The sequence below is a fragment of the Xenia sp. Carnegie-2017 genome, unplaced genomic scaffold (genome assembly GCF_021976095.1).
Source record: "Xenia sp. Carnegie-2017 unplaced genomic scaffold, XeniaSp_v1 HiC_scaffold_22, whole genome shotgun sequence".
In the NCBI taxonomy this organism is placed as follows: Eukaryota; Metazoa; Cnidaria; class Anthozoa; order Malacalcyonacea; family Xeniidae; genus Xenia; species Xenia sp. Carnegie-2017.
The window spans coordinates 13,940,637-13,963,671 of record NW_025813485.1 but is presented as its reverse complement, the minus strand read 5'-3'; the positions used below and the strand labels follow the sequence as shown (position 1 = coordinate 13,963,671).

The 23,035-nt window shown below is 35.6% G+C and overlaps 2 protein-coding genes across 2 annotated transcripts; both read right to left on the bottom strand.

The window, feature by feature from the left end:
* Nucleotides 1–522: 522 nt before the first annotated feature.
* LOC124445172 (inner nuclear membrane protein Man1-like) lies at nt 523–6,276 on the bottom strand. The gene is made up of 14 exons (XM_046995878.1): nt 5,502–6,276; nt 4,503–4,543; nt 4,322–4,411; nt 4,129–4,203; nt 3,996–4,057; nt 3,435–3,580; nt 3,063–3,164; nt 2,469–2,571; nt 1,878–2,031; nt 1,752–1,791; nt 1,486–1,573; nt 1,300–1,408; nt 1,146–1,224; nt 523–1,059 (listed from the first exon to the last, which is right to left on the bottom strand). The coding sequence occupies exons 1-14, from the start codon at nt 6,265–6,267 to the stop codon at nt 893–895; spliced, it is 2,022 nt and encodes a 673-aa protein (XP_046851834.1). The 5' UTR covers nt 6,268–6,276; the 3' UTR covers nt 523–892.
* Nucleotides 6,277–6,492: 216 nt separating this feature from the next.
* On the bottom strand, nt 6,493–22,744 carry LOC124445171 (nuclear pore complex protein Nup98-Nup96-like). Its single transcript, XM_046995877.1, has 39 exons — nt 22,459–22,744; nt 22,287–22,328; nt 21,770–21,922; nt 21,427–21,573; nt 20,835–20,966; nt 20,667–20,704; nt 19,616–19,723; nt 19,420–19,549; nt 19,156–19,325; nt 18,686–18,811; nt 18,443–18,562; nt 18,223–18,253; nt 17,211–17,420; nt 16,807–16,840; nt 16,610–16,730; nt 16,379–16,459; nt 16,211–16,273; nt 15,973–16,074; nt 15,461–15,584; nt 15,221–15,371; nt 14,055–14,215; nt 13,750–13,892; nt 13,164–13,277; nt 12,111–12,200; nt 11,848–11,995; nt 11,514–11,761; nt 10,776–11,366; nt 10,549–10,693; nt 10,277–10,384; nt 10,015–10,133; nt 9,549–9,728; nt 8,857–9,266; nt 8,381–8,536; nt 7,875–8,004; nt 7,608–7,731; nt 7,398–7,534; nt 7,178–7,284; nt 7,001–7,064; nt 6,493–6,927 (listed from the first exon to the last, which is right to left on the bottom strand). The coding sequence occupies exons 1-39, from the start codon at nt 22,505–22,507 to the stop codon at nt 6,778–6,780; spliced, it is 5,457 nt and encodes a 1,818-aa protein (XP_046851833.1). The 5' UTR covers nt 22,508–22,744; the 3' UTR covers nt 6,493–6,777.
* Nucleotides 22,745–23,035: the final 291 nt, after the last annotated feature.

Below are 23,035 nucleotides of genomic sequence, written 5' to 3'. Positions count from 1 at the left end.
GAATCGAAATGTTTCTTTCAAAGACAATCTACAAAGTTTTTTGTAAACAACGCTTTTCATGATAATTTAATCAAGACGGCATTTTCAATACACAGCTTGCTGATGATGTCGACATTAAAATGATCACGTCAATTTTTTTGTAACAACTAAAATTGATTTTTTAAATAAAATTTTTCTGACTGTTAATAAAAAGTTAAAAGAGTTCCAATACATCGCAATTCATTGAATAATTTGAGTTTGCCAAGTTTGCAAGTTCACATTAACATTTTTTGCAGACCTGCCAACACGACCAACACTGAAAAGTTAATCGTGACACGCGCGATTTTCTGGCTTTCTCACGTTCACACGATTTATATCCCAAATTTCACGTTTTTTTCCTCACGTACTCACGATTTATATCCCAAATTTCACGATTTTTTTTACAAAATCTGCGCTAAAAACATGAATGATTCTATACTGCTGAGAAAAAGAAAATTACAGAGCTTTGAGCCCAGCAACTTTGCATTAAAAACGACAACGAAAACCGATAAACTTTTATAATCCTTAATTAATAAAATAAATGCTCAATTTACACGTAGATAGATAATGAAGTAATCAAAACAATAACTGTCTTTCTATTTGCCTATTTTCACAAGGTATGGGTTGCTACGATTTTCCCATCAAATTACATTGTGTTAAAAAGGGCAGATTAGAATGTACAAATAATACACAATCTCTTAGCAAGAATCTGATAACAGAATATATATTTACGAAATTTAAACAATTTTATGTAAATATCTCTTTTAAACACAGTCTTCTCCCGTAGTAAAATGATAAGATTCTGTCCCTTGTGAAACAGATGTGTCCTCTGTATTCCAAGAACAACAGCCCATACAAAATACAGAACGTTGATTCAGGAGTCAGAATCCGAGTCAGACTCATTGACAGGGGCGGACTTAAATCTCGGTATGGTGCTGGTCGATGTTCCACTGGGTTTCAAATGTTCTTCAGCATGTATTGCAGAGGGAAATCGTTGATGGTATCGTTTTAGTGTGAGGAACTTCACAGTTACCAAACGACCTACAGTGAAGATTACAGGATACATAACCACTGACTGTAACACGAATCTGAAGCTCTTTAATGTTAGATAAATAAAAAGAACGCACCATCAAACCAACAACCATGAATTGCACGAAAAGCAGCCCCAGAAGAGTGGTGGTTTGCGCATTTTACATAAACACATCCCTACGACCAAATTGTATTTACGTAATTCATTAAAAATGGAAGTAAAGAATTTTTCTGCTTAATAAAATAACCAACCTCATTTGACGTTTTATCAACTGATATATGAACAATAGCTGCACCCTTTTCAATGCATTTTTCCAAAATAGCATCTTCAATAAACACATGCCAACTTTCACGAGTTTCCCTGAGCCATATTGATTTAGAATTAATATTTTGAAAGTAATATATAATGGTAACAAATCAAATCAAAGCCAAACTTACATGACTGGTTCAAACATATTCCTTATTTTCAAACATGGCGTCGGACTTATCAACGGAGGGTTAACAGCGGTCGAAAAGTTTTCAAATGCTAAATGACGAAATTGAAAGTTAAGAATCGATTGATCTGATTGCATTAACAAGTATGCAACTAAGCTTTCGTTACTAGCTCGATGTCCCCTCAATGATACGAGTCATGCCGTGAAGATAGCTATACAAGTTGCTGTTGTATGAGGAACATTTGTACAACAAATATAAACAACAATTACCTGTTCCTTGCCACCATTTACCTTGTTTCGCACTTGAGCCCTAAAACAAAACAAAAGTATAGGTAAAATGCAGAAAAAAGTATTGCAATGTCAACTGGAACGATATTTCTAAAGATACGTTCTTACCGAAGAAGAATATGGAGTCACGGGAGTAGTGTGATGTAACAAACGCCATACTTCAAAATCTTCACCAGCAATTCTTTGAGTCTCGACACGAACACGAGATTCCTTCGCACTAAGAAACTTCACAGCATCATCCCAAGCTGATTTCAAAGCCTCCCTGCAAGATACACCAAATATTGTCTACAAGACGCCAGTGGTGCAGCTATCCTGCATATTTACCCTCACAATGTAAATTCTAAAGGATTGCCAATAGAATTTAGAATTCTATTGTTCTCACGTTAAGTGAACACAAACATATTTGCCTAAGGAGAGTAAAAAGTCGGCCTGGCTACGAGACTAACAAATAAGTCATTTCATATTGAACCATTTATGTACTTTTTAATATGCCTATGATTTGCCGTGCACAAAATCTAACGGTCGGTCTTCGAAGTTTAGAAAAATTTTTGAAAACCCAGACGTAAATAAAACATCACAAGACAAAAATTATGAGTTTAATAAAGGTTCTTTATGGTTCATGAATGGATAAAAAGGTGTAACTAGGGATTAGATACACTAGTACACATTATATTCAGATTTTTTATTTATTTTACAGACCTTTCAGAGGGTTTGATCAACATATCTCGGACGTGAAGAATCGCCAAGTAAGGACTTAGTTCTTTATTTTGTTGACATTCATTGTGATGGTTTTTTAACACTTCTAAACATGCATTAGATATCCCATCAAGATAAGACATACAATCCAATACATACAAATCTATCAGTATAAACGGGGTCAACCACCCAGCATACTAAAGGCTCCTTCACACGATCCGATTTGTTTCGGTTCCGACTTCAGGTTGCTTGTTCAGACGGTCCGATAATTTTGTTTAATTTTTCTATTCGTTTAGATATTTAAAGTCGTGTGAGCAGCCATTTGTGCTATCCAGTACATTTATCGATATATTTTTCGTATTTTTGTTCTCGTTTCAAATCTATGTAATTTTGCTAGTCGGCTTCCTTTGATCTCGTCGGAGAAAAATAGAGCAAGTTCTATTTGACTATTTCCATCCGATTTTTCAGACAGACGGATCCGACTGTCACTTAAAAATCGGATTCGACAAATCGGATCGCGTGAACGGGCCTTAAGAGTACCATAATTACACACACCTCTTGCAAGCATTCTTGTGAAAGACATTGCAAATTTTTTACCTAAAATTTTGTCAACAAGCTCAAACATTCGCCGTGTTTGCCTTTCTCTTCGCATCCACCGACATTTGACAGCAAAGTAAATGCAGATTGCGGTAACTATGACTGTGAACAAAACAAAAGACCTTGTAGTGAAAAGGATGGATTAATGGTTAAATTCTAATAAATTAGCTCAAGCTAGATACCAATATCAATAACATAATCTTCAATACAAAGTTTACGTAGTCAATAAAAAGAAATAGATTTAATCCGAAAAATAATCGTCTTTTGAGAATCTCTTTCAGATTTCCTATGATACAGAACATGAATCCTCATCCAACTCCCTATTCTACAGAGTAAGAATTTCTATAGAAAACAAAACGTTTCAATAGTTACCACAGCAAATGAAAATCAGCATAAAAAAAACCCGAGAAAATGCTTCCTTTATTCTGCACATCAAGGGTTTCAGAGCAAGTTCAGAAATTAAATTCTCACAAATTCCATCTGTAGATTTATTTGCAATTCCATTTTCATCACAGCACCTAGATATATCATTATAAGAAATATACACAGTTGAACTGAGTTTGATTTCATATATGTATCATAAATGGCTTTCAAAGAGATATGTTTAAAATATAACTTTCAAAAATATGTCTGCACTGTTAACATACTACACATGGATAAAAACACTAATGAAAATGTTTCTATAATTGGATATTAGCACTAAGAAACATTAATGGCATAGCCAGCTTCTAGATTTACTCCCCAAATGTAAATTCAGAAAGATTACCATTATTCATTTCTCTAGAAATATATTGTTCTTGTTCTCATTGAGCAATTGAATACAAAAATATTTGCATAGCAGGAGGAAAAAGATTGAGTGGGCTATGCTAATTAGCAACATCATTTTAAACAATCACATTATTCTTTACTAAAACATTACAATTGTAAACTTACGTTATTCCATATTGTGGAAACTCCATTATCTTACTTAAAAGTACTGTAGCATTTATATTTTCCTACAAAAAATCAAAGCAGAAAATGAAGATGTTGCCAAAGGATTGTTTATTTCATTGTTTGATGATCTTACCGCTGTTGAATGTTTACTAATCCAATTGGTCAATTTCACTTTCCCATTATGGCCGGACTTGAAGAATAACCACATCTATAAAGGCCTAAGAACAATACAATCTTTATTGGAAACCCATATTCAATGTAAGATTTATGATTTAGGATATATGATTATTTCACTTACATAGCACATTAAATTAATAATATCAAAAATAACACCAACCTAAAGAATATGCCAAATCAACACTTAGTTTTTCAATAAGATGTTTTATAACATCAACCTCACTCAGACAACCAGTAGCCTAACAGAAAATTAGTCAAACAATTTTTTTAACATGTGTTGTTAATGAATTTGTGTAGACAAATCATCAAAGTGATATCATCACAGGACACCTTGTCATTTTCATTTGTCAAGTTTCCACAAAGCATCAGTTCTACAAAATCACACAATAAACAAAATGAACAAATAAATCCACACCAGGAAATCCTGTTATCTACACCAGACTAATGAAGTATTCTGCAGTGTTTTAAACTGTCTTATTATCAGGCAAATGTCTCAAATTTCAAAAGAAACATTTTTGCTGGGCCATTGCACATAATTCTACAAATGAATTCAAACAAATGTTGTAAAGCAAACAGCCAACAATTTGAAAGCACAAAAATAAAGAACAAAAAAACATGTACAACGTAAGTCAAAGAAAGAACACTAGGCAAGTGAGTTAAACTATTTCTGATGAGTTATTTTTTAATGAAAAAAATAGTGAAAGTCGACACCTGCAAGGAAATAGTGAAAGTCAACAACAAGGACAAGTGAAGAAGGAAAGCTTTTAACAAAGGCATATCGTAAATCTTTTTTAACCTAGCTTGCTCAGTCTTTACCAAGAAATATCGCACCTCTGTGTTTTAGTACAAACCATAACTGCACAAAAACACTTTGGTCTGATCTTTCTCAGCAAAGACCACACAATTAGTAAATGAGGGCTTAATAATTTCATTTGACACACACAAAGCAAACAGGTTTGACAAGGTCTTGGCCATTATGGTCACTACGTATGTAATACTTGCATAATACTTATGTAAATGTAACATCACTTGTACTTCTTGTATAAATTAGTGACATAAGCATGAGCATAAGATACTCTCCATTCTTCTTATGCTTATTTATGCTTATGTTAATGCTTATTGCAGTATACTGCAATTGAAGACACTCATGTTTATTCAGTAGGGCACAAGTGAGGACCAGGCTTCACTGATCATTCAATGATGAAAATAATCCAACAGACTGGGGTTACTTAAACAATATAACTTGTTGTGAGATTGAAAATTTTCATATATATTTTTAAATTTTCAAACAAAAAATAATCAGATACAAAAGATTGCTTGGATACTAACTTTCATTTTTCTTCATGATTCCAAAGGCTTGCCAATACCATAAAAATAATATTGCCAAAGTTAGAAGGGTGAAGAAAATTAACATATACCAAAGACAACGATAATCATTTTCATCAGCTTCTTCCTCAACTTCTAGGTCACAAGGCATTTCCATTTGAGCTTGTGGGACGGGAGTATTTGAATATCTTTTGCTATCGTCCATCGTTTTTTTAAGAAACAAATTTTTTAAACGAGCAAAGGAACGTTTATTTTCGCTTTTTTGCTCAACATTTGAATATCCACCAACAACCCCATTTTCGCTATTTTGAAGAGGCTTTGGATTCGGTGTTGAGACGTACTGCGTTCGTCTTTGATAACTATCATAACTAGAGCTATTGTCATGCCGCGGAGGACTTGATTGTGAAAGCGCTTTTTTCGGACTCCGTTTGAACCCGTCAGATTTGCGTTTTTGCCTCGTTGCTAAAGGCACCTTAACGGAATCATCTTCGTCGCTGGAAAAGCCTGTAAGTCTTGCTCCTGGGGATGGCGTTGGGTCAACAGACCGTCTACCAACAGATACACGTCTACGAGTTGGCTTTGGTGAAATGGATTTTCTGGATCGCACAGAACTATCAACTGGTGAGCGTCCATCCTCAGATATCTTTCTGTTTAACTTGCGGATGTATAGATATTTTGTTGATGGCGTTATAGGCCCGATAGATATTCCATGTTGCTTCAATTTCGCTCGTAACTCCTGATCAGAGATATTGTCATTCACAGCCGCCATCTTGTTAACTGTCAGTTTCAATATCTGTCCCCCTCCTGAACACTTGAATTTGAATGTCTCTATTGTTTGTTTGTCTTTAAATCTAAACTATCAACGTTGTTTCAGTTGTTTTTAACAAATTCACAAACTAATATTGACATGTGCACTCCAGACGATACAAAACTCTCTAGAAGCCTCTGTCATTGTTAATCAAGTTAACGAAAGGGAAACAAACAGAAACAATAGTTGATATTGACAATTTTTTATTTCGTATGTATTTTAAAAACTATTTTGGAAGTAATACACTCTACACACCAAGACATAAGTACAATCTTGAATGAAATCATGATACTAAATATACTGAATCCACTTTTATATGTTCATGTCTACTCCTTTGGGTATCGTAATCTGCTTAAATACAGTTAGTTGACCGAAGTCATTGACTTATTACAGATCTGGTCATGGCATTGTAGCCCGAGGTTTCATGGACAAGGTGATTAGTTGACAACAACACATGCGATGTTGAAGGTCTTAAAGTCGAGCAAGTTCATCAACGTAACTGTTCGTAAGTTCTCGCAGTTCAGTGAGACAACAATCCTCGGGAAGTGGCAATTTTTCGATATGAGGTGCAAGTACACTGGACTGTACATAATATGACTCACCTTCATCTGTTTGCATCACCTGGTAAGTAAACATAGCAAAATACTTTAAAGTATATTTGGTATAGAAACATTAAAAAGGACAAATCTCTAACCAATTCCTTAGCGATTATCTTGAGAAAGTTGGCACACATCGTTCCCATTTCACATTGACACAATCTTCGAAGGTAACAAGAAGACAAATATATACACTTAATTCTTAAAATATGAAATTAGTGACGCAGTCAACGATATAGCGTGTAACGTGTGTTAAATCCTTTCTTATTTCTCACCTATCAGTGGCAGTCTTACAGGGTAGCTGATTTATACGATGACAAAGCGAAGATACTTCAATTTGCATTTTCTCGAGTTTATATGTACTCGGTACAAGCAAACCATTCTAAATGCAATAAAACAATCAACTCAAGTGAGAACTTGCATGAAGAATTCTGACTGAAAATCTTCTCTGTAACGTTAGTTTTTTAAAAGATTATTTTGAATGATTTCAGAAACCTTTATATCGTTAAATGCTTCCCATATCTTGATATAATCCAGATAAATCTGACCACCGGTATTCCAGTGGTTCACTTGAGACGAATTTTCGCGGGGTGCAATTTCAACAAGCAATTCCTTTATTGATTGATATTCCTCTAAAAATATCGGCATTAAAACAGTTTAATACATAAAACGACGATAGTTTCAAGAAAGCCCCTCAAAATTTACCATTAATAATAGCTAAAGATGCCAAACGATTCAATATGACACCGTGAGCAAGATCAAAGCAACCAGACTTCACAAGATGATATGCTTCGTCTTGCGGTTGATTTTTCATTCTTGATCGAATAACCTAAACAAAAATTTCCAATGTCACTCCAAAATATCAAAAGGTTTAAAAAAGTACATCGCTATAAAAAAGAAATCGTCTAGGGGAAAATGAAAACAATACACTAGTTATGAAGGTTTGTGAAGGTTCTGTAATCCATTTCCTACCTTTGCAAAATGGATCCAAGGAAGAGGTACAGCCAAATCATTTAGTAAAAATGCTTCTTTATCGCAATAATCAGCATCACCAGCCAGTACACAATAACGAACCAATACGTTGTGGACTGCAGCGTGACGTCTGCATGTTATTGAATAAAAAAAATCTTGTTTTTGATGAACAGATGAAACTATGTGTAAAACGGCCATTAAAATATCTAATTAGAGAGGCAGACATATATAATACATCGTAAAGTACTAAGAAAACATATAAACCCAAAACGTGACCGGTAGTTTCAAAATGAATTCAAAAAGAGGGATAAATTCGGTGGCTGTGACTTTCGTTTCCCCCAGAAGCTAAGTGGCCGGCAGTAAAACACAAAGTCACCGGTAGAACAGTCCTCCGTTACGCCTTATAAAAAAATATCCCGTAGACTAACTTAAAATTATAAAAAACACTTGATTTTACAAGAAATACACTCTATAAAACTTGGATACATATGATTTAAATATTTCACCTTTGGGGATCTTGAATATGCATCAAAACAAATATTGCCCAATGCCAAAGACCCATTGCCTCTAGCTGAGCGGCGTAACTAGTATTGAGATGACCAGAATGAATTTCGGGTAAATGCTTAAAGCCAATAGCTTGAAGTACTTGATGTAAGTGCCAGCTGTAAGGAGAAACAAATATTTTTGAGATTGTAAGGAGAAACAGCTGCAAGGAGAAACAAATATTTTTGAGATTGTAAGGAGAAACAGCTGTAAGGAGAAACAAATATTTTTGAGATTGTAAGGAGAAACAGCTGTAAGGAGAAACAAATATTTTCATTTAGTACACCCTATGCATAAATTCATTTCCAGCACAAATAAATTTCTGTCGAAGAGTTACTGTTTACAGATTAATATTTTGGCATATTACGAAACACAAAACAAGAAATCATCCCGCCATCCTCTCGTCTCTTCTTGTATTAAATTCTAGCAAATGTATTACCTGAGGCTAACGTCAAGTTGATATCTTGTATAAGATGCAGGAGCTAAAGTTTTTTCAAGTCTATGTGATGGCTTACAATATAGTTTGATAAGATGATAACAAGTATCCCGAGGTGGATTTTCAAACTCATTCTCTTCTCCATAAACTTTCTCAGTGTTATCAGTTTTCTCAATGTAAGATGGGCACGGTTCAACAGCGTAAATGCCAGAACTTGTCCTGCCTTTGTATGAGTTCTCGTAAGCGTTCAAGGCATCGGTTATGAGCCCACTACAGGGACGTTGATACCACAAGTGTAAGGCAAACGCTCTCTTCCAGTCCAAATCTTGGCAAACATCGATATCACGCCACGCCAATTCACCAGACAATAAAGCATATATCTTCAATCTATCCGAAGTGATGAACTTATCAACCTGTTGGGTAAAAGTCATGCTATGTAAACGGAGAACGTTAATTGGTGGCACGGGATGGGTGGCACCATTAATTTCTTTTGAAAGCCAGTTCACTTTCTAAAGAACTAAGTCGGGCACAATTGGATCAATTAACATTCCCTCCTCCAGCGTTTTAGCTACGACCCTGATCACAGAACAATCACATAAAGAAAAAATAAACATCAAAAAATAGCTACCAATACTACACCCACTAATTCCATTCTTTTACTGAAATATAAAGATGCGCATTCGAAGCAAAGCTACCTTGTGTTCCAGCCAATCATCGAGCTGCTTTAATAACCACTGTCTTACAATAATATTTCCCGATGCCTGAGCCATTAATAGCGATAGCCTGGAGTCGCCATTGGATTGTGCCACGCGACATGCAGCACTGATCTGTTTTCCAGTCAATAATGAGAAGATGATGCGAAGATGATTGTTGTCCTATGGGGAAAATCACTTCACGATAGTAAAATTACGATAAACTACGAATGATTTATGTATCTACTTGCCTTCAAACGACAACGAAATAGTCAAGGGGCGTAGCAAACTCGATAACGGAGGGGGGGAACATATTCATGTATGCATGTTCAAGCATGTATGAATTTATGCCCCCCCCCGTCAATAAAGTGTTTGCTACGCCACTGGAGTAGTCCAATAAAAAAATTCTTCCAACAATTTGGCAATTCCAAATGTTTGAAAATTAGGAGAATGCAATACTTTCACCAACCTTGCTTTTGATGTTCTCAATTTCCTCATTGATTTTTCTCTTTGATGTTTTGGTCAACCAATGAGAGAGAGCTTCTTTTCGAGCAATTGCTTCGTCATATCCATCCAGAAGTGAAGATTCTTCATCAAACACAAGTCAAAAATATATATAACATCAATCAAATGCATGTTACTGAAACAGCTTATAATGACAATACGCAATGCACTTTGGATTATATACATTATGGTAATCCTGATAGAACTGTACTTAATGATCAAATTACCTGTATCCATTGATTCAATAGACAACGCAGATAAATTACCCCAAAGTGCAATAGCTAAGTCCATCACCAAAGAGAAATTGATGGCAGATTCTTGATGGTTAGTAGAATCTAAAACATACCATAATCATGAGTTGAGTATCGCACTAAGAGGTCTTAGTTTGCATTATCTGCGCAAGTTAAGCAGCTTTAACAGTTTGAAATAAATATGCCGTATGATAGAAAACAGCAAATTTCGCATTTGACTTGCAACGAATTTCGAACAACACACCGACCTAATAACTCTTTACTTTTTTCAGCAACGTCAGCATATTGATGAAGCGCTGATACACCTTCACTGGGACTTAAGTAGGTTGAGTAGTCATCTTCATGACGAACAATGTTGGCAAGACTTACTTTAAGTCGCTCGATTAACTGATTCTAAAAATGGAAAGTTAATATGCTTTACGCTGTACATAAACACACTATATATACTATCATCATAATATAACGTCAACAATACCTGGCATACGTCAGAGTTGTGTTTTATCGTTGGACTAACGTTGACCTTAGCACAACTGATAGCAAACGAACTGGACTGTGTAGCTTTAGCAGACGTTGCTATAAGAGGGCTACCTTTGACGATCTCACGGCTGGCAAATTTGTTTTTGGGGTTTGAACTGACTTCTGCCAGTCTAGATGGATACACCAATGTCCATCCAGGTCCCCATCCTACCCGAAACGATCTTCCCATAGTGAGACCTGCGTCAGCAAACAAATTATGCTTGCCAGCGGTGATGGAATTCGAAAGTGGTACAATCCCCGGTTGAGTTTTTAGACCTGCTGCTTTTAAGGCCATTTCAGACGGACTTCCAATAGCACTGGGTAACAAAATGGGTTGGGGAAGACTATACCATTGTGAGTTGTTGTTGCGTTCATTTTCATATTCTAAAATGGAGGATAGGGTAGAGTGAAAGGGAGGAGAGGGTATAGTAAAGAGAGGAGAGGGTAGAATCAAAGGAAGGAAAGGGTAGAGTGAAAGGAAGGAGAGGATAGAATCAAAGGAAGGAGAGGGTAGAGTGAAAGGAGGAAAGGAAAGAAAAGGAGGAGAGGAGAGGAAAGGAGGAGAGGGAAGAAAGGAGGGGAGGAATCAAAGGAAGGAAAGGGTAGAGGAAGGAAGGAGAGGGAAAAAGGAAGGAGAAAGTGAAAGGGAAAAGAAAACAAAAAAAAACATCAGTTAAAAATTTAAAGATAAAGGAGAGTAAACAAGACGTTCACCAACGGATATTTCATCAAAACCTGACCCATTCATTACGGATTTATTTCCAAGAGTAAGTTCATCTTGTTTTATGTGATTGTTGTCGATGTATTGTCGTGTTTCTTTGCTTTCTCCAAAAAATGACGCTTTCATCACTTGCATACGATGTGATTTCACGCCCATCGCAGTTGCCAAGTGATGTGAAGCCGGTGAAGCGGTATTTACATCATGGTCTAATGGTTCTTGAAATTCTAAGATTGAAGAAACGCCAAAATCATTTCAAAGGGGATAGCACAGGAGAATATGACAACCAAAAACAAATGGTGATGAAATTAACCTGGAAAAATCTCCTGACTAATGTCACTCATTTGACTGTCGCCTTCACCTTCAAGGAATGAAATATTGTTGTTATTTTCTTTCAATGTTTTCCTAATTTTGGCATCTTTTTCCTGTTGCATTTTTACAATCATCTCAGCAGCTTTCTCCTTCTCAAGTTTGCCTTCTCCATGAGCTTTAGTTCATCCTATACGAAAACGATAAAAACTTAACATCTGTACGAAAACTCTGGCCTACTGCAATCTGAAAATAATTCCTCGTTACCTCGTGCAATGAACGCAAAGAAGGACGCGTATTTCCATTTTCTACGTCTATTTGAACTTCCTTTAGACCATACCGCGTGAAGTGATCGACCTGTTAAAATATTCAAAATTTCTATGTCGAATGTTCATTTGTTCACTGTTAATAATGACTCAAACGGTCTTTCCTACGAAGAGAAAACACATATATGGTTTTTCCAAACGCTTGAGGGAAGACAACTGAACTCGATATATCAGGAAAGCTGACTCTAACACAAAAAACTAATAAGTAGATGACGTCAAGTTGAAAAGTACTGTTTTTCAACATAGGTTTGTAATGGTGGCAACCATAGCTAAGATTGCAGACATTCGACATGCAAGTATATAAAGCTGCAGACATACTATACACAGGTATATAAAGCTGCAGACATACTACATACAGGTATATAAAGCTGCAGACATACTACATACAGGTATATAAACTGCAGACATACTACATACAGGTATATAAAGTGCAGACATACTACATGCAGGTATATAAAACTGCAGACATACTACATGCAGGTATATAAACTGCAGACATACTACATACAGGTATATAAAACTGCAGACATACTACATGCAGGTATATAAACTGCAGACATACTACATGCAGGTATATAAAACTGCAGACATACTACATACAGGTATATAAAACTGCAGACATACTACATGCAGGTATATAAAACTGCAGACATACTACATGCAGGTATATAAACTGCAGACATACTACATGCAGGTATAGAACGCTGCAGACATACTACATGCAGGTATATAAAACTGCAGACATACTACATGCAGGTATATAAACTGCAGACATACTACATGCAGGTATATAAAGCTGCCGACATACTACATACAGGTATATAAAACTTCAGACATACTACATACAGGTATATAAAACTTCAGACATACTACATACAGGTATATAAAACTTCAGACATACTACATACAGGTATATAAAACTTCAGACATACTACATGCAGGTATATAAAACTGCAGACATACTACATGCAGGTATATAAGGCATACTACATACAGTAAATATCCATGTCCCCGTCTCGCTTTGATAATCAACAAAAGTTGCACCAAGTCGTTCTGTTGCTGTTTCCAATTTCTCAAGCCATCCAACTTTACGGAGACGGTCTACGTTCTGCAATTTGAGACACAAGAGTTAAAAGCAAGGTATATCAAAGTATGAAGAAAAAAATTCTTTAAAATTAGTTTGAGTAACTTTTTAGGACAAGCTGTGGATATATTTCAGAGCAGACAATTTGCAGAAGTGAGCTTAATAGATATTCGGAGTTAGTAGGCTGGCTGCGAAAGTGAAGACCAAACATGATTATTAACAATAAAACTATATGCTTCAATAACATGATGAAAGTTTCAAAGCAGTGCAAACTTCGATGTTTAATTTAATGATTCAGCTTCAGCAGCTCAAAGCTCACAGCACAAATCTCGGACTCTGCCATATAAGTTAGAGATACATCAAACGCCCGAAACTACATCCACATGAATGGAGTAAGAAATCATAAAGCCCCAAAAATTTTCGTGCGTAACGTTAATTTTATTTACTATAACTTTATAAACAATACAGTATCCATAATGAAAAAAGTAGACTATACCTTTATTGGCGAACGCGTAGTCTTGTCATTTGGCCAAACTTTTAACAATGTCACTTCAGATTTCCTGTTGAGACCTTCTCCAACTGGGGGCTTATCAGGATAGGTGTCAGGATAAACTTCAATTTCACGTCGACGAAAGCTCACTAAAAGAATAAAAGTATTAATGGGAATGCATCATAAAAATGGTTACATTACACACATATTTTCCACCTATATCCCTTATATGTCCAATATTATCCACTTATATCCTTTATTGCTTACATATACCACATACGTAATATTCACCAATTTCACTAACTACTTACCTATTTCATCTAAATTAAAGCCAGCAACATTAAACCTTCCAAAGAATTTTACCATTCCAAATTCCTCACGTCCAACAACGAAATCCTCAACCATCACATCACCATTTTCATCAACCATATCGTCCAACTCAGCGACAGATGGAATGCAGTAGTATTCTGCCCTAAAATCAAATGATTTAACATTCAGCAAATTTTTTATTAAATGACTGCGGTGGTCAGCGGTGGTAAGCGGGTGTAACAGAACAAAAACAATGTTCATGCAGCGAACCAACACAACACATATATATATATTTCCTAGAAGCATTTTACAACCAGGAAAGTTTTATTGGGGGAAAAGTAGCATGGGCGGGGTGGGAGGATGCTCACCCTTCGCTAAAGGGGTAGCAGGAACAGTTCTACTTTCCCTAAGAAATATAAATACACTAAGACCCCGTTAACACGATACCGGTAGAGCATGCTCCCCCTGGACAAAATTTAAGCCAAACTAGAGCATGCCCCCTGGACGAAATCTAAGCCAAACTAGAGCATGCCCCCTGGAAAAAATCTAAGCCAAAATAGAGCACACACTACTGGACAACTCTAAGCCAAAATAGAGCACGCCCCCCGGACAAAATCTAAGCCAAAATAGAGCATGTCCCCTGGACAAAATCTAAGCCAAAATAGAGCATGTCCCTGGAAAAATCTAAGCCAAAATAGAGCACACACTACTGGACAACTCTAAGCCAAAATAGAGCACGCCCCCCGGACAAAATCTAAGCCAAAATAGAGCATGTCCCCTGGACAAAATCTAAGCCAAAATAGAGCATGTCCCCTGGAAAAATCTAAGCCAAAATAGAGCACACACTACTGGACAACTCTAAGCCAAAATAGAGCACGCCCCCGGACAAAATCTAAGCCAAAATAGAGCATGTCCCCTGGACAAAATCTAAGCCAAACTAGAGCACACACCACTGGAAAACTCTAAGGCAAAGTAGAGCATGCCCCTGGACAAAATCTAAGCCAAACTAGAGCACACACTACTGGACAACTCTAAGCAAAACTAGAGCATGTCCCCCCTGGACAAAATCATCCTGAACCCATTCTTATATACAGATACATAGTATATAATTTGTTTAGTAGAACTTTCGTAAAACCTGAACTATTTTTGGTGATGCTAAGCAATTTACCTTTTAAGTTTCACACCACTTCCTTTTGTATTGTGTGTTTCCTTAAAACTGGTACCATTCTCTCTTGGTTCCGGTCCCTGTTCCTCAATCTCTTCCTCCTCTTCATTTCGTGACGAGTTCTCTACACCACTTGTAGCATTCTTCGCGTTTTCTGCAAATTCTTTGTCATTTGGATGTTTTGAAGTTCGAATACCAACGACAGGACTATCTTGCTCGTCCTGAGAAAGAGAGGAGTTCAACTTGGGGGAATAAAACTTTTTCTGAGATGTTCAGTTTGCGTGTTGTTGAGTGTTTCTTGCACGGCATTGCGACCGTTTTCTTTCGACTGCGTGTACTCAGACAATTCACCGGCAATGCTTCTAGTCTGTAAAACAATTCAATGGTACCAAGGAACTTAAAATTGGATAATTGAAAAATAACTAGGTATTTCCAATTTCTCATGACAAGAAATGATCAGACATTGTCCCACGACGCAAAACAAGTACAACATATCAAACGAACAACAGCAAACAACAATACATCACACATATCAAATTCAACCTTAACAAACAATCAACAAATGCACCACATCAACACCATATATTAAAATAAATTAGTAAATAAATTAAACTATTTAGCAATTCGCCAACATATAAATCTCAAATAAATAGAATTAATCCATAAGCATACCAAAACGTGTTCACTTTTAAAAAATTGTCGTCCACTAAATATATTTAATTAACAATACTTTAAATTCAACAAAAAATACGCACCTGTGATTTACTATTCAATACAAGTTTCTTAACACTTCTTCTGGGTACAAATGTTTCGCCTGTATACTCGATTTCATCATCCAGACCATCAAATAAGCGAGCCTTTAAATTATTATTAAAAGCTCAAAATTATTAATCATTATTCATTAACTTTCACTCATTCATTAACTTTCACTCATTCATTAATTCTGGTTCATTGTGATTTTTGATTCATCCTCGATATTTATTGTTTGCAGACCTGTGAAAAATTCAATTTCCCAATTGCTCTCGGCTTTATTCTCGCTGAAGGCCTTGGAGATACCTACAGATAAACAATATATTATTTAATCACTTGATTTCCTCTTTATCACCCAGGAAAAGATTCAGTTAATAATGATATTCAACATGACAGACAGTGAAAGTCCACCTTGTATTGCGATGGCGCACTGGATCCTCGTGGCTTTGCCTGTGATGGCAAAGACAAAGGTTTTTCTGGCTTTGTACGACTCTGAAAGTTGACAACAATATATGAATATAAACATGAAAACAAATCCTACTAAATATAGGAATATCTAGTGAAGTATCTCAACCGTCAAATACACAAAGCATACATACTGAGTCGCCGAATATATGCAAAACTGCGACAAAACTAACTTACGGTAAGATTCCTAAAAAGTGGCGAATCACCAAACGGAGAGCTACTCAATGCCAGTACTTGTTGTTGCAACTGTTGTTGAAGTTGCTGTTGTTGTTGCAACGCAGCTAAATTATTCTGACCACTAATAAAAAAAGTTGCCGTCATATCGAGGTATCGAACTTATCGGAAATTCGGAATTACATAAATTTACAACTTACAAGCCAAGTGTTCCAGTTCCAGCGGCACCTAAAGCTATAAATTAAAAAAGTCTTATTGAATGTGCGCCTCGTTTATAGTATGAAGCGTATGTTTCAAACGCTATGTCCTAAACTAAAACATGATGCAAATGTAATATAACAATGACTGGATGAAAAAATGCGTCATTGCTTTTTACAAGCGCATAAAAAACCTATGTTACGAAAAAAATTTGGAAGCAGTTAATAAAAAAACGTTTTCTACTTTGCGTGAACTCTAAACAAAGAAGACATGAAAAATATATTTTCTGTAGAAAAAAAACGGAACGCATTTTCGGTTTTTCATTATTCTTGTTGATTATTGCGCAAATTACGATTAGATTTCAGGTTCAGGAGAAACTGTTAGATTTGTCACTCTGAATTCATACTTGTTTGTCCGAAGGCACCCCCCAACATTGATGGCTGACCAAGAGATGAGCCGGCATTGCCAAAACCCAGCGAAGAGTTCCCAAATAATCCAGTGCCAGTTGTCCCACCAAATGGATTAGCAGCGGCAGTACCAGTGCCAAACGTCGTTCCAAAGGTCGGTTTATTAGGACCACCAAACAAACCTCCAGTATTTGCCGTACCAAATGCGCCTGTAAATAGCCGATTTTGTTAACAGGAAAATGTGCAAAAAGAAAAATAGGCTGTCTAAAATGCCGGCAATTTTATACCAATAACCGCTTCATTAAAGCATGGGTAGATTTGCAGTAGTTAAGTTTTTCTTTAACAATAGAATTAAAATGATTTAAATTTTAAACAGTTGAAATATACGAGGTCTTTACTTTGCGCCATTACGTGCTATCCTTCATCAGAGGAAAACATAAATACACAAGAAGTTGGACTGCTCAAATCCAACGCAAATTCCTGCAACGTGACATTATGCGTTTACAAGCAAGCGTTTTTTTTACCCACAGTGTAATGTCTATGGCTGTGCATTGGCTACTTTGTATTTACGCATGGTGGGGGGCACGCAAGCAAAGTAACGGTTATTTACTCTTTGAAGAAACGAGTTTGAAAATGCAATTGTTGAAACAAGCTGAAGAAGAGTCAACATGCCAATATTATCATCAGCTAAAACGTTACCATGTGACGCTCTAGTGTTCAACTGTCTAGGGGTATCCGGAGACATGGCCCAAACGGGATTTTTTGTTTTCAAAACTTTGTATTTTGCCTAGAGATGTTCATCAAATGACGGCATCAACGTCATCGACGTCATCATGACGTTTGCCACGTGTTTAAAGTAGACTGTTTACATAAATCAAAATTCGCTCTCAAATCAAACAACAGTCAACAAACAGCAGTGTTAAGTTATGAACGCCTAGCAACTTCGCAAAATAAACTTAACAAAATGCAGTCAACTATTCATATAGTAAAACAACTGAGAATCTAACTCACCTCCTGTAGGTTTAGCACTGAACAGTGACGACTAAAAGTAAAAATACTCAGAATAAAATTACCATTAATAAAAACAGTCTTGATACTCTCTTAATTTTTCCATAGATTATCAACATATAGAATGAAGATACGTGTACCTCTATGGAATATCTGTAATGATTTGTCAAGCTTTGGAAAATGGACTTTTTGTCCTTTAGTATAAATAAAACGACTATCATACCTGTGTGGTTTGCCCAAAATTTGCTGCGCCAAACAATCCAGTTCCTGACGAATTTGTGGCACCAAAAGCTGGTTTACCAAACAAACCACCAGATTGAGAAGATGAACCAAATGCACTAGCCTAAAATATTCCCAAACGCAAGACTATAATTTCATTCATAGTTCTAAAAAGTAAACAATCCATACTAAACGATAAAAAGGTAAACAATCTTTCTCCTATACGAAAGTAGTATAAAATACATACCTGAGTGTTCTGCCCAAACGTCGAGTTTCCAAATAAACCACCACCCGACGAAGCACTACCAAATGCAGGTGTTGCTCCAAATACACCAGTTGATTGAGTTGTAGTTGTTGAACCAAATAGTCCCCCCTAAACAAGAATGGTAAGTTTTTCTACATTTTATGTTCTAAGATACTACAAGTACAAATGAAGAGTTGTTGACAGAAAAGATAAACTAGCGAGAAATTAAGAATGATTGCAGAGCTACAGAGCACTGTATAAGAATTATTTTCTTTATTTTACATGAACTTTGTTTCAGTCTAATATCTCTACTATCTATTTCTGTATGGTATATGACATCAACATTCATGACATTAACAACAGTGTTTTCATATCCAGAGACCCCACAAACTTACAAACTTACTTAGGCAATTCTATTTTAGGCTTAGTTAAAAGTTTGATAAATTGCATATATACATTGTGTTCATACTTACTGTTTTATTACCAAAAAGTGAGCCACCAGATGTGTTACTAAAAGCAGACGAAGCTCCAAAAGTTGATGTAGAATTTCCAAATAAGCTTGCTGTTGTTTTGGCTCCAAAGATGTTACTTGATTGTTGTGTCTGGCCAAATAGACCAGTACCAGTACTAGATCCAAATCCTCCTACATACATCATATGAAAATGATTGCTGGTGGTGTTCTAACATTTAACAGGCACGGCACAATTTGACTGTAAATAATGAATGCAAATTTATACCTGATCCAAATGTTGTTGTACCACTTGATGTACCAAATGTGGAATTTCCAAACATTCCTGTTGCAGGAGCAGTAGTACCTGAAGCTTGCGGACCTTTTCTTCCAAGTTGATAATCCTCCATGCGTAGCTCCTGTTCCAATGAAAATTCGTTAAACTAACATTTGAATAGGTCACAGCAAATGAAATTTGCACAAACCTCAAGACTTTTTTCGTCATATTCTTTCATTAAAGTGATGCATTGATGTCGTGTGCTTATACTGGTCTGAACACCACTTTTCACCATTGTGTCAGTACTTTTCTGGGCCTATAATTATTTACATTTCTTCTAAAAACATATTTTGAATGCATTTTTGTATTTCTGAAATCTTAACTGATATATTTAATTTCATTGTAATTTTGCACAGCTGATTATTACAAAGCTCAAAATAAGGCCAGTAAACAGAAAATAATTGGCCAAAAATGCTTGTTGACCAGCAAATTTTTCAGGGATAGATTGCATATTTCTTGTTGAAAATGCCATCACTTTATATTGTCTGATCATCAATTTATGTAAAGAGAAAAAGTGTTTGCTTTTGAAATACGTAGCCTAACTAATTGTATGCTTGCTGCAGTATCAGATCCGGTGTGCATCAAACTAAATAATAGTTTCTTAATTTTAAATTCAAATTATGATTAGAAAAACACTATTGGTTTATAATTTCTAAAGAATACAATTTCACCAATGGATTTGCCTTTAAGGTGCTTAGAAATGAAAATATGCATATGCTAAATTTATTTTGATTTAGTCTAAAACCTCCATTGGCAAGTTGAACAGAAAGTGTTGTTGTGCAATGATTTCTCCACAAGTACCAAAGAAATACTAACACAAATACCTAATCAATGATAACACATTGAGAACTAAGAACAAATAAAAGAATCTGAAATCTCAAACAGCTTGTGACAAGTACAAAACCAGTTTTGACTGAGTTAATGAGAGAAATAAGTTTGACTGGCCATTTTGACAAGATACATTTTGACCATTTGTTTTCTTTGAGCTTTGCACTAATTGAAAATTGGAGTTGTGGAAAACAAATAAAATGAAGCAAATCTTAAGAAATTTCCAGCCATAATGTTCATCTTGGTAGTTCAAAACATTTCCCCTGTCCTGCTTTAGCCTTTAGCAGCCTGCTATTTAAAACCGTTATTGACTCTCACAATCGACACAATCAACAACAATGAAACATATATGAAAATACTACCAAACTTACATTAAATTTGGTTGGAGTTCCCGCAGCATTTTGACCGCCTGTAAGTATTAAAAAAGCATGTTCAAACAGAAAACCACAATCATAAAATATGCACCAAATGTAGCTAAGTATCATACACACTAGGCTAACTGTTTAGTAATGCTAGACTTGTTTCTATGCTCCTGTTACCTGCTGCTGTGTTTCCAAACAATCCACCTGTATTAGAATTTGATAAGCCAAACAAACTTCCTGTTCCTTGAGGTTTTGCACCAAACAAACTAGTCCCACTGTTGGTAGTAGTAGATGATCCAAACAGTGAGCCTATAGCGCATTGAACCAATACTTAGATCTATGATTGCATGGCAATAATGATCACATATTTTTTTTTACATATTTTTGCATTAAACACATGTTTCATTCAGGTTTGTTTGGGTGCATATTTGTTCTTATATTGATATACAGTAATGTATACCAGTATACCAATCAAAGCAGTGCTCCATATACATTCAAGACTTACTCACAATACAAGTTAAAAGTATCATGTTTGTATCATGTCATATCTACATTCATATTATGTATATCTTTCTCGTATTTATTGAACACTTATCATATTTGAATCACTAACTTTTCATAATTGTAATACACACATATCTTATCACATAAGCATGAATATCTTAATCATATTTATGTCATGAAATACATGCTAAAAGAAATGTGTGTTATCTTGCATATTATTATCATGTTTTACATAAAATAAAATTGTTTTATGACATATTAGAACCTGTATTATTTGTTGATCCTCCAAAGATTGACTTATTGGCACTTCCAAAAGCATTTGTACTGCCTGAGAACAATCCAGTACCTGATGAGCCAGTGTTACCAAATAACCCTCCAGTAGAGGTATTTGTACCAAATCCACCAAATCCACCTAAAAATCATAGAAAGATTTAAAGAAAAGGCAAAGAGATTGCATGTACATGCGAAGAAAAAATAAAAAATCATAACGTATTTCTTTGTTTTTTTTTTAATGTTGAATATAGTCATATTAAAAAATAAAATTGAAAAGAATTATATATTGGAAATGCCTTTAATTGAACACCTTTTTTTATGTTTAAACCACTTACTTTTTGCCTGATTCGTACCAGCACCAAAAAGACCAGTTGACCCAGTGGTATTATTCCCAAAAATACTAGAGCCCGTTTGAGATGGCGCTACTGTTCCAAATCCAGTTGTTGCAGTGGTTTTTGCCCCAAAAAGACTTCCACCACTTCCAAAACCTACAGATGTAATAACATAGAGAAATGGTAATAAAATAATTTAATAGTTTTGGCAGTTTTCATGATGGTAGACACAACAGAATAACAGAATTTTGTATGGTTTTATTGTAAATGCTTGACATGGTGAATGCCTGAACAAACTCATCCTTTAAGAAAGGCATGAAAACAAAGAATTGTTCATAAAATGGTGATCATCAAATCTTAGAAATGATAAGTTGACAAAATACATAACAATGGTGACTATAAATAATGCAAGCATTTTGATTTAATATTATGGATTTTATTGATAATCAGTGGTTCCCGAAAACATAAGTTGATTACATCAACATTGGGTGAACACTTTCCTTCAACATTTGTAATGTACCTGAGCTTCCAAATGTTGATCCAGATGTATTGCCAAATGCACCTGGAAAGACATGAAACTCTTCTTAACAAGACCAATCAATATAACATTTTTTGTTACACACTGTTCTTAAATACTTAGTGATTAAACAAGTTTAGACAATTCAAGAACGACGCATCGAGCAGTTACTTACTAGTATTTGATCCAAACGCCGATGATCCAAATGGTGTAGAGCCAAACATGATGTTTTAAATGTTCAAAATTTTAATAATTGTTTGCAAAGTTCGTTCATAAATTTGAAATTTCAAGTATTAAGTATGTCCCAATTTCGAAACAAATCAAACAATAACATGGCTTAACACAAAATAAAAACAAAACTCCTTTAAGCAGAAAATTTATAGAATGCAGCACCACAGGAGTTATATGTTTTAGCAATTTTGCAACGTATGATTTTAAAACGAAACCAAGTTGATTACCACCGGTTCAAGCAGGAAATTTCAAGCCACGAAACCCACGCAGAAACACGCATCTGTCCCGCATGACACGCCACAGTACTTGGGCCGAGCCAACACAGCTTAGGGCCTCGGCACTAAGAGCATTTTTCTAACATAAAAAAGCCTTATTCAGTTGGTGGAATCGGGTCTTTTCATGGTGTCATACGCGCTCTTTTTCCGACCGTCAGGCAAAAATAATCCTGCCAAGTATGTGGCCAGCCCGACATTCACATTTCGATGCAAACAATCATTATTACCTGACTGTAAAAACCATAA